The sequence below is a fragment of the Squalius cephalus genome (genome assembly GCF_949319135.1).
Source record: "Squalius cephalus genome assembly, chromosome: 16".
In the NCBI taxonomy this organism is placed as follows: Eukaryota; Metazoa; Chordata; class Actinopteri; order Cypriniformes; family Leuciscidae; genus Squalius; species Squalius cephalus.
Window position 1 is genome coordinate 2,910,624 of NC_137137.1, and position 14,748 is coordinate 2,925,371.

Below are 14,748 nucleotides of genomic sequence, written 5' to 3' on the forward strand. Positions count from 1 at the left end.
AAGCTATGTTAACTCTGTCATGCAGTGCCATTTAAAAATCAATTGATATTTGCTTCGAACTCTCATATGTTAAAACACGAGTCACGTGGGGGCTGTATGAATTTGTCTCCCACTGGCTTGTTTCTGAGGTCCGCTGCTCTCTAGGGCTCGAAATTAATACTGTCTCGCCAATTAAGTTCAGAGCGCCAATTAAGAGTGCTTTATGAATTCTTAGAGTAAAAACAAATCTAAAAACGTAAATGAGCAACTGAAAACAGCATCGCAAAAAATGTGTTCAAAATATCAAATAAAAGAATGTGACTAAACTTTGATATATCGTCAACTAAATTTTATTTATTTCGTGCTTCTGTCCGTTTTTCTTTAGTCTCCTGCATGGTTCACATATAAGAGAAGTGGCTCTCTTTGCGTTGTTAGAATAATCACCTATTATACTGGATGGACTGAATAAGGAAAACAAATATGTGGCCTTTTGGGATTTGGAAGCAGTGGCTCACAGCAGTCTATATGAGGTACAAAAGAGGGCGGCCATCAATAATGGATGATCCGAGATATTCATTGTTTTCTAAACACTCACCTCATAGAGATTTTTTTTAAAGAACGAGTATAATAGTCTATATTAATGAAAGGTTATTTTAGGAGTTTTTGGAGAAAATAAAATGCTCACAGAATGACATAAAAAAAATAATAATTCAAATGTGAAAAATATGAATGTGAGGAAAACCATGCACATGAAAGAGATTATTATTAGTAATTATATAATGCATCTTCGTTTTTTTAGAAAAAAACAATTTAAAAGGGGCAAAAAGCAGGTTAGATTGACGAAACAGCCGAATTCACTGTGACACTGACGTTAATTGCACTTCTCACAGAGACTCTGAGTTGTACATCCAGTGCTGTCAGTAAGACAGGCTATTCCGCTCTTCTGTATCCTTTTGTTTTAACCAGTCACGGGGATCTGTCCGGGGCCGAGGTGTTTGGTAAAGCAGATCAATCCGAAAAAACAATGGGTTCAAGCCAAAGTTAAAAGAAAATATCGCACTAGATGCATCGTATAAGACATCGGCGCATAAAAAGTAAGCTTATGGAATTCATGAAATCAAATAAAAAAAATTGAGCGATTCACTTGTCACTTAAGACAAAGACGTGGAATGTCCATTTCACGAAAGTTAAATATCTCACTGCACGTCAAAATAAAAACAAGTCGATCATATTAAGGCTAATGTTTACAAAAAATAAAACAATTGAAACTGTCCAAAGTATTAAAGTTATGTATAAATTTAGCCTTAAAAAAACTTGAAAAATGTCATTTGAGAAAGTCTTGAGTTACCATCAAATTATGGTCCAGCTGACATTAAAATCCCTGCAACAATTCGATACAGCGAGTATATCAAGAGTTCGAACAGCCAATAATCACGAACGGAACGGCGTGACGTCAAAGTCCCGGTAGAAAAGGCGCGTTGGGTTTGCTCACGTTTGGAGAGGGAAGAGCGCAGGGAACCTCACTGTCTTCACTGGATTATACAAACCAAAAGTGTCCTCAACTCCTCCTCCTTCTCAATCGTTTACAGGCTGATCCTACTGCATTCGGGACGAGCAACAACAGGCTCTTATCACAGCAAAAGCTCTATATGTCAGGACAACCATCTCATTTGTTAGAGCAAACCTTTGAGCTGATTTTTACCCGTATTCAAGCTGAAGCCTATTGAAGTTGGACATTTTTGGTGTGTGTGTGTGAGTGTGTGTGTGTGATGACAAACTGTCGTGGAGGAGGATGAAGATATAACCACTTGCAGAATCTGAACCGTCACTGTAGTCGTTCCTCCCAGGCATTTCGGGATTATATATTTTTATTCTTCGGCGATGCAATAACGGATTGTTTTTGTGTTATGAGCGGCAGCAGACACGCTCCAAGACTGATTTCTGAAAAGACAAGAAAGAAAAACTGAGATCTTGCACTGACAAATGCATGTCCAAAATGTGGTAACTGAAAGTTACTCAGGAAGAAATAGGAGGGTCCAGTGTCACACATGTAGAGGGGCTTCGGTAGCTGGTATGTCCTCAAAGCTCCGGAATGCTCTCATAGGCTAAACCGATCCTGTACCGGTGCATGCTCTGCGATCTCATTCTCTGATGCATTTCAAAGAATCTATCAGAATACAGAGTTGACATTTCTGATAAACGAATAGCGTTTAGAGCGATTAGATTCTCCGAACGGGAATTATTTAGCGTGTGAGAGGAAGAGGTCATATGAACTGCACAGGGCTAGAAGTGCGTCTCACGGAAATCTTGGGTTGCAGATCTGACGGAAACACGTGCTATTCGGTCTCATCTGCGGCAACGATGCTTTTCCACGGTCTGCCTGGAGGCGAGATGCATGGTGTTCTGGAAGAAATGGAGCGGAGAGGAAAGAGCGACTCGGCGACTATCAGCTCGGCTATAGATATGGGGGAAACAGAGACGGTAGGAGAAAGCCATGCCTCTCGCTCCAGGCGCTTGCTTGGAAATTATAACAGCCTATGTTAACTGAACCGTTATTCAAACAGTGGTATAGAGGCCCAAGGATGGGATTTCGATCTTGTCCATTTAAACAAATTTCAAACTTCAAACTTCTGCGAAGCCAAAAATGATAGGCCTGGTCTTCAACGCATTGCTTGTAAATCTTTTGCCATGGGTGGATTGCAAATTGTCACAGAAAGCTACGATAGGCTATACCACAATAGGCCTTTCAGTTTTTAATGGTGTACAATTCAGTTTATTTTCAACTGATTATTCGATAAAAATGCTGAAATATCAATGCATTAGCGAGCAAGAAAATCCCTGTTCGGTTTTGCACAGATACTGACATTTATAGGAAATTCCTATTTTACAAATGCTTGTGCAGGGCTGCTCAACTTTAAGAGAAATTTGTAATTTAAAAATGCATTTCTTTTTTCAAAACATTTGAGTGTGTTAATTAGGACAAACTAATTATCAGGCGTTATAATTGAACTTAAATAAATTGACAGTGTTTTGGGCCGTGATATCTGTGATTAAAAAAGAAACTATGTCGAACCTCACGGTTAATTCCTTTGCCATAAAATTACATCTTATCAGTTTCTTTGGCAACAATGAACTTTGAATGCTTCAAACTATTTTAATATTTCTAACAGTGCATCTTATTATTATTTTTACGCTGGCAAACCCACAATTACAAATAAAGTAATTATTAAGAACAAAATAATATATTTATCACCCATGTATATATAAGTGTTTTATATATAATAGCCTATATCCTACGAGTGTGTTTGCAGTGTGTATTTAAGGCCACACAACACGCCGAACGTAAACACAATAAAACAAGCGCAGTCTTTGATTAATTTGTTTACATAATTATCAAATTTTTCCAAAATTGTGCCTTTGTTAATTAAATAAAAAATATATAAATAAACAACATGGACGCATGCATACTCAATTCTTGAGGTTATTTCCTTTGTATGCATGGTTTTCCGTTGTAACTGGAAACATTAAATACTTATCAATGGTGAATATACACTTCTGTATTCTGAATTTGATCTTACGCCCCTCCCATTCTGTACAGAAGTGAACACTAGTAATACCTCATTCTTTGGACATTTTTAATCAGCAAATGCGTAAAATAGCCAAGTGTTTACAGAACACTTTAGATGTACGATGTATTTGATCTTTTACCAATCTGCCATTAAATGATTTGTAAAGCATTAGAGATAATGTTGTCGTGTGCTTGTGTGTGTTTGTGCAGAACATGCCTTCCATGAGCGGGGACCGACTGGCTCTGTGCGCGGGCTGCGGAGGGAAGATCTCGGATCGCTATTACCTGCTCGCCGTGGACAAGCAGTGGCACATGCGCTGTCTGAAGTGCTGCGAGTGTAAACTCAACCTGGAGTCTGAGCTCACCTGCTTCAGCAAAGACGGAAGCATCTACTGCAAAGAAGACTATTACAGGTGAGCAACTGCAACTGTCGCTTCAAGAGTTACGTTTTTCTTGTGGATAAATAATTAAAAGGCTAAACTTGTTGTAGCAAAATACCTACTTTTTGTCTGTAAACTATATTTTGGTGTGTGGGACGTGGTTTCGTCAGTAGCCCATAAAATGTAATAACCCAGACAAGACGTAACTAATTTTATTGTATAAAATGATTTTTTTTTTTGTAGATGATATTAATGCATGTAAACACGTCGTTCGCTTAAATTAAATGAATTACTAAAATACAGAAACTACTGATATTAGCCTCAAGGCATGATTTTTGCCTAAAATTGAATGTTTTTGTTTAAATTAACGAAACATCCTGTATAGCAAAATGCTAGATTTTTTTGTCTAGATATTGATACTTGTGAAGACGTCATGATGCAATTTAATAATTGCGTTTAATTCAATAATCAAGAAACTATGGCATAGGCTAACGTAAAAAATATTCCCGAGTTGTGCCTGCATGGATTTAGCAGTGTAAAGTGATTTTGAACGTCATTATAAAACTAAATAACCGAGAGACGATTTACCTCAGGAGCTTCATCTTAACATTTTATTTGTTGGAAAAAAGAAAGCAGCAAAACCAAAAAGCGCCTTACTGTGTGATGTTTGGATGATATTTATCTGACCGTGCACTGATTCTGTATGTCATTGTACAATTTAATAATCAGAGGGAGGCGAGAGGCCTATTAAGATAATCATGTAAGTGAAGGCTTTACTCATTTCCACGATCAAATTAGGCTCCAGCACACGTCAATCTAAATTGTAGGTTATTTAACAATTATTTATTGGCAAGACTGAATTCCACTGCACGAGTTAACTCTATTTGTTCATGCATCCTGCTGTTTGAGGCATGATACGTGCTCTCCTCTTCAACATTTATTTCAGATAAAATAATTTACAAATTACAATTCCTCCAAAAGTTATTATGAGAAGCAGCACATTTAATGTCAGACTGGTGAGTGGTGGGCTCACCTCTGGTTGAAGTGATCTGAAAGGTCACAGCTGCTCTATTCTCCCACAGAAGGTTTTCGGTGCAGAGATGTGCCCGGTGCCACCTCGGGATCTCGGCCTCGGAAATGGTCATGAGGGCCAGGGATTTGGTGTACCACTTGAACTGTTTCACCTGCACGACTTGCAACAAAATGCTGACGACTGGGGACCACTTCGGCATGAAAGACAGTCTGGTGTACTGCAGGCTACACTTTGAAACGCTCATCCAGGGAGACTTCCCCACGCATTTCAATCACACGGATGTAGCGTCTAATAAAGGACTGGGCAGCACGGGCCCTCTAGGACTGTCTTATTATAACGGCGTGAACACGGTGCAGAAGGGCCGGCCCCGAAAGAGGAAGAGCCCTGGGCCCGGAGCGGACTTGGCTGCTTACAATGCAGGTGAGAGCATTATTGGCGTTTTGCTGTTGCTGGTTAACTGCTATAGTTTTATTCCTTGGATTCGTTTTATTTTCATTTGGCACGAGGTGCAAGCCGATTTCCTATCTGATGTTGCACAACTTTTTTAAGAGCGCGTAGTAGCCTAATGCCTACTTACTGCGATTTCGGGGAATTTCCAGGTTTCTAAAACTTTTTGGGGTGCACTACCTAACGAAATCGTTTCAGAGCAAGACAAAGGAAGAAACCTGGCCAACTGCATGATGATGAATTTGCAAAAGCAACTAGGCCTATACAGTGAAATTTCGTTTCAACAATAGGCTATTATTAACTACCGCGATTTCGAACAACAATTACGACTGTTATAAATAATTGTATGATTAATTAATTGAACCCACACATGCAATAAATAAACTGCTTTCTAATACGAAAATCAGGCGGGAAATATTTAAAATAGCATTTCTGAATGCAGTCCTCAATGGGAAAAATGAAAGTTTGTTTAAATAATATATATTTTAAACTGTATTATTTCGTTGATTGTTTTTTTTTTTTAGACTCTGTCATTCTAATTCGTTTGAGAAGATATCTTACGTTTATAAAGCACGTGGTGATGTTTTTATGAAAGCCCGCTATCCTTAATTAGCAATATAGCTTAGTAGCCTAATTCATTAAACGTTTCATCTCGTATTTACCGTGTAGGCCTATTTTTAAATACAAAAGTTTTGCCCAAGAAACGAGAAATAATATACGTTCACCTCTTTACTACGTAAAAGGATAAAATGCGCCACTTTTTAAGACAATCGACACACATCACAGATTTCTACTTAAGCACTCGAGCTTGTGCTGAACAATTTGGAACAACGTGACTTGTTCGCTCGGGCGTTTCGGGGCCCTCAGCGGGGCATTTGGGCCCCTGCTTGAGGACCAAACAGAGGAATGATGACGACTACAGAGACTGACAAGTGGAAAATGGCTTAGATGCTAGTCGAGACCTCCAGAAGATTAAATACAAGAGAAAGAAAGAAAGAAAGAAAGAAAGAAAGAAAGAAAGAAAGAAAGAAAGAAAGAATCTTCAGCTTTTCCAGGCAAATTCAGACGAATTAATTTACCCTGGGTTTTGCTCTACAAAAAGATCAGTCAAATATGACGATATAGCCTTCCCTTTCTTCACGAATATTCAAGTAGTATTTAATGCAAAATATAGCCTACTGGCATAAAGCGATATACAATATTAATGAACGTAATGATAAAAATAAAAATAAATGTAGAATCGTTTATGTGTCAGATTATGTCCTGGTCTATATCGCATGTTATTATTTAAGACCACAACTAGTCTATAAAATACAAGTTTAACAGGAGTTTTCATTATATCTCCAAGCTCTATTTCCACTAAAAATGTGTAAATGCGATGTTTTCTTTATCACTTTAAACTCAAATTGTCTGGTTGCTTTGTAAATCTTGTTGTCTAGGGATCGTTAATTGAAGTTGGCAAAATTATCACAACAACTGCGGTCTTGCTTGGTGGAATAACCCGCTTGTGAAGAATTGTTAAAGGAAAGTTTTTGAAATCAGATCAACCGTTTTGACAACACAGCAGTTAACCAGAGTGAGTGAACTTTGCTGTCTCTCTGACACAGTCAGATCATTGCTGCCCCCATCAGCTCACACTTTAAACAACAGCACGAATACAAGGACAGCAAGATCAAACCCTGAGAAATAAGAACAAGAAAGACAGTTTTTTTTGTATTGCAATACTACAGCTACCACGTGCACATAAATAATTCTGTGCTCAGTAAAGATAACTGTTCTTGACGTGCATCACTGTAGTAAAGGTGACAGTATTTCTCAATGGCCATATTTATATCAGGAAGAAACATTTGTTCGCCATGTGCGGCGTTGTAAAGCATTCAAGGTTAATTATCTGAAGTGTTGATCAGACCATTTTCAATGACTAATATTTGTAGTTGTCAGAGAAAACATAATTCTGAACTGTCATGCGTCTAGCAACACATAAACTTCTGCCAAGAATTTGGAACTGGCGCAAACACATTTCTGACACATTCAGACGGGCCTATCTACTAAACACTTGTGTCCAAAGATGGATAGTGTGGGCTTTTTCCACCATCAAATTCTAGACATCATAAAAACAGAAACAAAGATAGAGCCATATGTGGGGGGTGGGGTTGCTATAAAACCGGGTAAACCCACCAGTGCTGAGCATGTTGATTTTTTACATGAAAAAGTGAAATAAATTATAATGCAGACTTGCATGCTTTAAAACATTTGCATTTCGAATCAGATGTGTTTTATAATAAAGAAAAAAAGAGCATGACGTAAGACTACAGCATAATGCAGATTATTATGCATGTAGTAAGTTGCAAACACAGCAACATGATGGTGCTGTGGCTGCTTTATGTGGTCAGATCCAAGACTAAACACATTGTTGTTGTGCAATCGAAGAAACCTCCTCATTCTCACCACAGCGTTCTGTCTGTCATCAGATCCAGTGTGTTTATTGTTTGCTCAGTGAAGGAGCTTCAATTATGACCCATTGAGTTTAGGCTTTCTGCACTTATTCAAAGTAAAACTCCACTTGATTTGCATGTCTAATTTTAATACTGTGGTTCAGCTATTGAAATGTTTGGACTATAGAACACTTTGGGATCAATATCAGGAGCACATCTAATCAATTGTCTATTATTATTATTATTTTTTTTATACAGCTTTGAGCTGCAATGAGAATGATGGCGATCCGATGGATAGAGACTCACAGTACAGCTCCAGCCAGAAGACAAAGCGCATGAGAACGTCGTTTAAACACCATCAGCTGAGGACCATGAAGTCTTATTTTGCCATCAACCACAATCCTGACGCCAAGGATCTGAAACAGCTGGCCCAGAAAACAGGTCTCACCAAGCGTGTCCTACAGGTCAGAAATCAATCGTTTTGGGTTATTGCAGTACGCGAGATGTTTGTTAATATAAAAACAAACATTTAGTCATAAAGAGCATTTCAAATTCCTTCACTTCAGCAACAAATGACTAGAGGAATGAAGATGGTGATCAAATGTAAATCACGTGCCTCTTCTCCTCAATGGAATGATGTTAATTTGCTTCAAACAAAAAAGAAAGCTGAATTAATAACATGTACAAATAAAGCATGAGGAACCTGGAAATAAAAGAAAACACTGGGAACACTTTACAGTAAAGGTTCCATTAGTTAACATGAACTAACAACGATACATTATTAAATACATTATTATTTAATATTAATGGACCTGAGCTGACATGAACTAGCAATAAACAGTTGCATTTTTGTTAATATTAACAAAGATTAATACTGTATAATAAGGTCCCATTAGTTAATGCATTAACTAACAATGAGCAATGCATTTGTTTAAATGTTACCCAGCTGTGTCAGATATCACTGAAACAAGAAAAAATGAAATGCATTTGGCTCACAAATGCTGTGGCAAAACAACCAGGGGACAACGGAAAGCAAAATATACGAACTAAAGAATTAAAAATAAGCCTCTTCGATGAGTAATGTTCGTCCCCTGAGCATCACGTCGTTCTCACATCTTCTGCCGTCTCGGTTTGCAGGTCTGGTTCCAGAACGCCCGGGCCAAGTTCAGACGAAACCTCCTGCGTCAGGAGAACACGGGCGTGGACAAGGCTTCGGACGGGTCGACCATGCCTGGAGGAACACCGTCTGGACCCGCCTCGGAGATTTCCAACGCCTCCATGAGCCCGTCCAGCACCCCGACCACCCTCACAGACCTGACCAACCCCACGATGCCCACCGTCACCTCCGTACTGACCTCTGTGCCAGGCAGCCTGGACGTTCACGAGTGTCGGAGTCCATCGCAGAGCACCTTAACCAGCCTCTTCTGATGCTCACACGTTTGCACAGACACACGTCACCTTCGTCTGCTTCCTCAGAAGAACGTTCATGAGTGCGGCGTCTCAACGGCCATCGCAATCAGACATCGTGCTTGCAAAGCATAGTACCGTTCTGACACAAATACTCATTCGCATACTACATCTGTCTGATACATAAACCAATCTACCTGGGCATCTTTTGTACCTTTACAGATGTGGCCAATCCAGACTTGGAGAAAAATGGAGAAAAAAACGAGACTCAGAGAAACTCATTGTTTGGCCACGAGGCTCTTAAGAGTGTTGCATCTTTTGGCATCTGGATCTGTTGATAATAGTCTTTGAAACGACTGATTTGCATTTTTATTTTTCCATGCGTTTTCCCCAACCATGTTTACAGAGAGAGACTGAGCTGCAGCTTATGGGAAATTCATTTGTTTGTTATTTATGTTCATGCACAGGGGTCAGTGTGAGGAAACTGGATTATAATGTGAATAATTACGAGATGAGAACAGCGAAACTTAGCCTGACTGTCACGTGCCTTATCCTGCAGTGTAGTCACTGAAGCCCCTTTAGCAATGCTAAACCAACTACATCGGAAAATGTGTATTTGAATTTGTCGGATGATGAAAATGGTTGAGTAAATCATATGCGCGCACACACACACACACACACACACACACACACACACACACACACACAGGAAGAACTGATCATTTACTCTCATTCCAACATATTACCTCACTCAGAAATCACTGGATCTGATAGCAGTACGTATGAAACCTGAGAACACGTTTCAATCTCACGAGACGACAAAATGCACTGGGAGGGAAAATGGCCACGGAGAGTTTGTAAGAAGACAAACCTTGATCGGAGGAGCGTCACGCAACGGAGCTCATCACAAAACAAACACTGATTTATGGAATGAAACACTCCCCCCCCCCCATTCGGTTAGGTGATTTTTTTTCTCAACCATTAAGATGTGACAGTGTTGGAGACAGGGTAAATGTTTCCATGGTAACCAGAGGCTGCTTGTTGAAATGCTGTACAGTTTTGACAGATTATTATGAAATTTCGAGTCCACTCCCTGCAGTATCCCCTTTGATGTAAATCTTCAGTTCTGTAAAAAATATAAAAAAAAATGAATCACTATTTTTTTTGTGGTCCTCATTATTTCACCAATTTCAAAGCATTTAAACAGAACTATGGAAAGAGAGCAATGCACATTGTCTAGAGCTCCAACGGCAAAAATACAGTAAAACTGGACATTAATAGATTAAGATGAGGCGAGTTTGATCAGTGTTGTCATGGTAATTCATAACTGAGAATCTTAACGCATTTTGGTGTGATCTGATAATACACATCTTGTCACACACTCTACATGCTTGCATTTCAACAAACATAAGTAAATTCATTAATATTAAGTTGAATATTAATTAAAAAAAAGAGAAATAACCAAATCAAAAACACACTTCTTTCTAAGCAAAGCTTTTTGCAGCTTTATGATCAGAGGGATCTGGGTCCTGAACAGTATTTGGCTTTATCACATGAATAATCTGAGATAATATGAAAACAGCTTCGATTAAACATTTTAGAAGTAAAAATCTAAACTATCTTCTATGCATAAAACCGAGGAACACAAATGCTTTATAGTAATATTAGATATAAAATAATTTAAATGAACTTTTAACATATTAAACGACAAGAAATGCAACGCATATCCTATGTCAAGTGTCTTGGGTTGTTGGTTTGGTTTTGTATGTTCTTGTACAGTGTGTGTGTGTGTGTGTGTTACTTTTGAGCTGAAAACCTCTTGTGACTAGGAACCTGGAATTTATTAAGATAATTATATTTAAATGGTTGAACAGTGGAGCATTTGGAATCTAACTTTATTACAGCCCATGTGAAATATATGGTCACCCAGTCATACATACCTGGATGTTTTGGCGCTCGCTGACATCCGCTGAATGCTCCCGTTTTCACGCACATCAACACGTCGGTCTCGACACACGATGTTTCCCAGTGCAAACAAGGCCTTCAGTGAACATTAGGTCAGTGACTCTCCACGTCTCCGGTTTCTCTCGCCGCTGTTTGTTGAAGTGAGTGTGACTGGGGTTGTGGAGTGGTCTGGCGTGATGCCCACCGCTCGGGCTCCTGGAGGGCTGGCAGCCCAGGGTTGTAATGGGCTTACGATGGGTGCCAAAGCCAGCCAGCCACCGTGGAAGCCAATGTGGTGCCCAGATGTACAACGCATTCCCACAAAAAGCCACACGATGAAGGCTTTAATAGAGAGAGAGCCTGCTATTTAAAACACACTACAGCCCTTTTGGAAATAGCTGGTCCAATAAACTTTAATATGGAATATTATGACTGTGCAGAATCCGAGGCTCATCACATCGGTTTGGATGTTTGTGACGTGCCCTATACCTAGCGAAGACTTTAAGACCGAGTTTTTTTTTTTTTTTGCAGATATATTTACCGACAGGCTACACCCAGATCTTTTCCAAAAGCTTGTTTTCTTTGTGCTCGAGCTGCCTGGATCTGACCTTGCCAATTGAAACTTTCAACTCACATACAATTAGAAATGCATAAGAATTGGCTCTAAACAATCACTGAGATTAGAGGTTAAATAGCAGACAAGTGCACTATGCCAATCTCTGCTTGTGTTTACTTGGAAAATCTTACAATAAAAGAACTGACAATTCATTTAAAACTAGGGTAACACTTTACGAGGCTCCATTTGTTAACAGGAACAAACAATGAAAATTCTTCTAAGGCATGTATTAATCTTGATTTCAACATTTACTAACGCATTATTAAAATCAAAAGTAGTGTTTGCTAATATTATTTAATGGACCTGAGCTGACATGAACTGACTAACAATAAGCAATGCATATGTTATAGCACTTATTAATCTTTGTTAACATTAGTCGATACAAATATGACTGTTCATTAATGGCAATGCATTAACTAACATTAACTGATGGGACCTCATTGTAAAGTGAAAGCATAACTTCTTATAATTGTCATGTTGGCTGATAAAAATTATTAATTAAATCTAAAAATTCCATCACAAAACATGTGCAATTATAGTAGCAGATGGTAATTTCATGCTACTTTAATGTATATTGTGATACTGAATGATTAATATTCTTTAAAAAAAATCATGGTATTTACATGGTACTTTAAAGAGAGTTGGGATGGGAAATGGACCAAATAAGATGCTACTTTTTAGGTTGATTCTGTATTCATCAGCATGTAACTCTTAATTAAAAAAAAAAAAGTCAAAACGTATTCAGCTAGATGTCATTTTCTCCTTAATATGATAAATTAACATCTCAGACAAATTGTTTGTGTGTGTGTGTGTGTGTGTGTGTGTGTGTGTGTGTGTGAGTGAGAAAGAAATATTTTATATATATATATATATATATATATATATATATATATATATATATATATATATATATATATATATATATATATATATACACACATACACACACACACACACATATATATATACACACACACACATATATATATATATATATACACAGACATACACACACGTATATACACACACACATACATATATATAAATGCCAATTGTCTGATCAAAGCTATGTATTTCTAGATATTGGTAGACATATTTATTAGCCCTATATACATTTTATATGGTACTTCAAGAATACCTTTGCTATTGCAATGGGAAATGCCCCAAAAAACATGGTAATAATATGCTACTGCAGGAGTTGGTTATTCGAGAAAAATAATAATTATGGCATACATATGTGAAAAAGTACAGCTAGATGTAATTTTCTCCTTAATATAAGCAGTGCCACCTAAGCAGTTATGACAGGAGATCCGCTCTGTAGAAGCAGCAATGCTTTTAGGCCTCGCTCGCTGCATCGCTCATATCTTTGCCCAGGGCAAAGGATGGTCATTGCCTTTGGCTACGAAACCCTCAGCCCTTGGCAAAGCAACAGTCCACCCCTGTTCAGAGCAGACTGACTTCAGTCAACAACAAACTTAGCCCTGGTCTGGGTCAGGCTTCGCACAGATCGGCTACAAGCTGCATTTAACCGTCCTCATGTAGCTGCTGGCAGACGTACTCGCTGTTGATTAAGAGCTTAAGCTGATCTCAGATTCGCTAACAATAAACTCCAAGTAAATCTGAGTTCCTCAAATGGCTACTTACCTAGGGTGCTTTTACAAAAAGAATCGTTAGCCAACTATGGTGGCAAGTTCCGTCGTTATCAGCATAGTTCAACGAGTTGGTCTTTCCCGACACCATAGTTCTAACGAACATTCGCAAACAGCATCGCAAAGGTATTGTGGTTGGACTTGGAACAACAAATCTGGACCTGTGGTTAGAAGCAGAGTTTCTTGTTTTTAGGACATGTGGACTTAATAAATCCTTATCTTGAGCAAAATTAGCAAGCTGACATTCAGTACAATTTTATTTCGAATATATACAAATGTCACTTACGTCTTTTAGTTTGTCAAGAGATTTAAGGCGCCGTTTTTGAAGAGATTGAATCTGGAAATAAAGCAAAATAACTGAGAAAAATTAGAATTTTTCCTCAGATGCCATGTCCATAATTTATAGCAAAAAAAAAAAAAAAAATTAAACTAAAAAAAACACTAGCATTAATTCTAACTCAAAAGGATTAATTAAAAGTTATTACTGCACCACGTGCGTGAAATCATTAACCAAAGTGATTGAAGTGAACCAAGCGGCAACACTCTTGAAACCAACATGGAAGTGACTTAAACTGCAATTCATCGACACGCCACTAGAGACAGGACCCCTATGTTACAATGCCCAACTTTACAGCAGAAAAAAATATATGTTTACAGCCTGGTACAAAAAGTGGTTTTGGTCTATAGCTAATTTTGCCCTTCATGAAAACTGTGAGGAGGGGGGGTGCATTTTTTTTTTATAACTCATTCATTTAAATTATATTAAAAGGACAAGTTCGGTATTTTACACTTAAAGCCCTGTTTTCAGATCGTTTCTGATGAAATAGAACGGTTAAGATTAAAATTTGGACACATGCTGCTGGCCTGAGAATTTTCGGTTCTTTCGCTTCCCCCCCCCACCTCCACAATGGCTGCATATGTGCACTGGAACAATCCTTCCTAAAAACGCATTAAACTTTCGTTTACAAAGACGTGAACAGGTGTTTTACCATTCGTTGTAAAACTGTGGACCTATTTTTCCAAACGCCTCACACCTGTACATTCTTCCGTTGAGAGCTTGAATAATAGATACTCCAGCCCAGTTTCCGGCAGTGGAGTAATACCGTACCTCACTGCACATTCAATTCAAGTCAATGGAGTTGGACAAAAACTACGATAAAACCTGTTGGAAAGCATCTTTTGCAGTGATTTTTGTGAGCATATCAGTGAACACCCCTGACCACTCGGTGAGTTTCACGTCTTTGTAAACGAAAGTTTAATGCGTTTTAGGAAGGATTGTTCCAGTGCACC

At 38.4% G+C, this 14,748-nt stretch overlaps 2 protein-coding genes across 7 annotated transcripts in view; both read left to right on the forward strand.

The window, feature by feature from the left end:
- The window catches only part of LOC307173423 (uncharacterized protein), a 308,702-nt gene that overhangs the window by 257,835 nt on the left and 36,119 nt on the right, over positions 1-14,748 (forward strand). The window lies entirely within an intron of this gene.
- On the forward strand, positions 1,452-10,379 carry lhx2b (LIM homeobox 2b). 4 transcript variants are annotated; one of them, XM_079896563.1, is made up of 6 exons: positions 1,452-2,050; positions 2,298-2,460; positions 3,758-3,960; positions 5,010-5,380; positions 8,101-8,306; positions 8,980-10,379. In XM_079896563.1, exons 2-6 carry the CDS (start codon positions 2,341-2,343, stop codon positions 9,268-9,270), a joined length of 1,191 nt encoding a protein of 396 aa, XP_079752689.1. In that variant the 5' UTR covers positions 1,452-2,050; positions 2,298-2,340; the 3' UTR covers positions 9,271-10,379. The 4 variants fall into 4 exon arrangements, with proteins under 4 accessions (XP_079752689.1, XP_079752690.1, XP_079752687.1 ...); XM_079896564.1 differs by lacking the exon at positions 2,298-2,460; XM_079896561.1 differs by lacking the exon at positions 1,452-2,050 and having other exon boundaries at positions 2,064-2,460.

Excerpts from the sequence above, each read along its gene's own strand:
- lhx2b (XM_079896561.1), top strand. The coding sequence starts at position 2,248 with ATGAACTGCACAGGGCTAGAAGTGCGTCTCACGGAAATCTTGGGTTGC. Across the intron at positions 2,461-3,757 it reads ATATGGGGGAAACAGAGACG|AACATGCCTTCCATGAGCGG; the intron begins GTAGGAGAAAGC and ends GTGTTTGTGCAG. Across the intron at positions 8,307-8,979 it reads TCACCAAGCGTGTCCTACAG|GTCTGGTTCCAGAACGCCCG; the intron begins GTCAGAAATCAA and ends CTCGGTTTGCAG.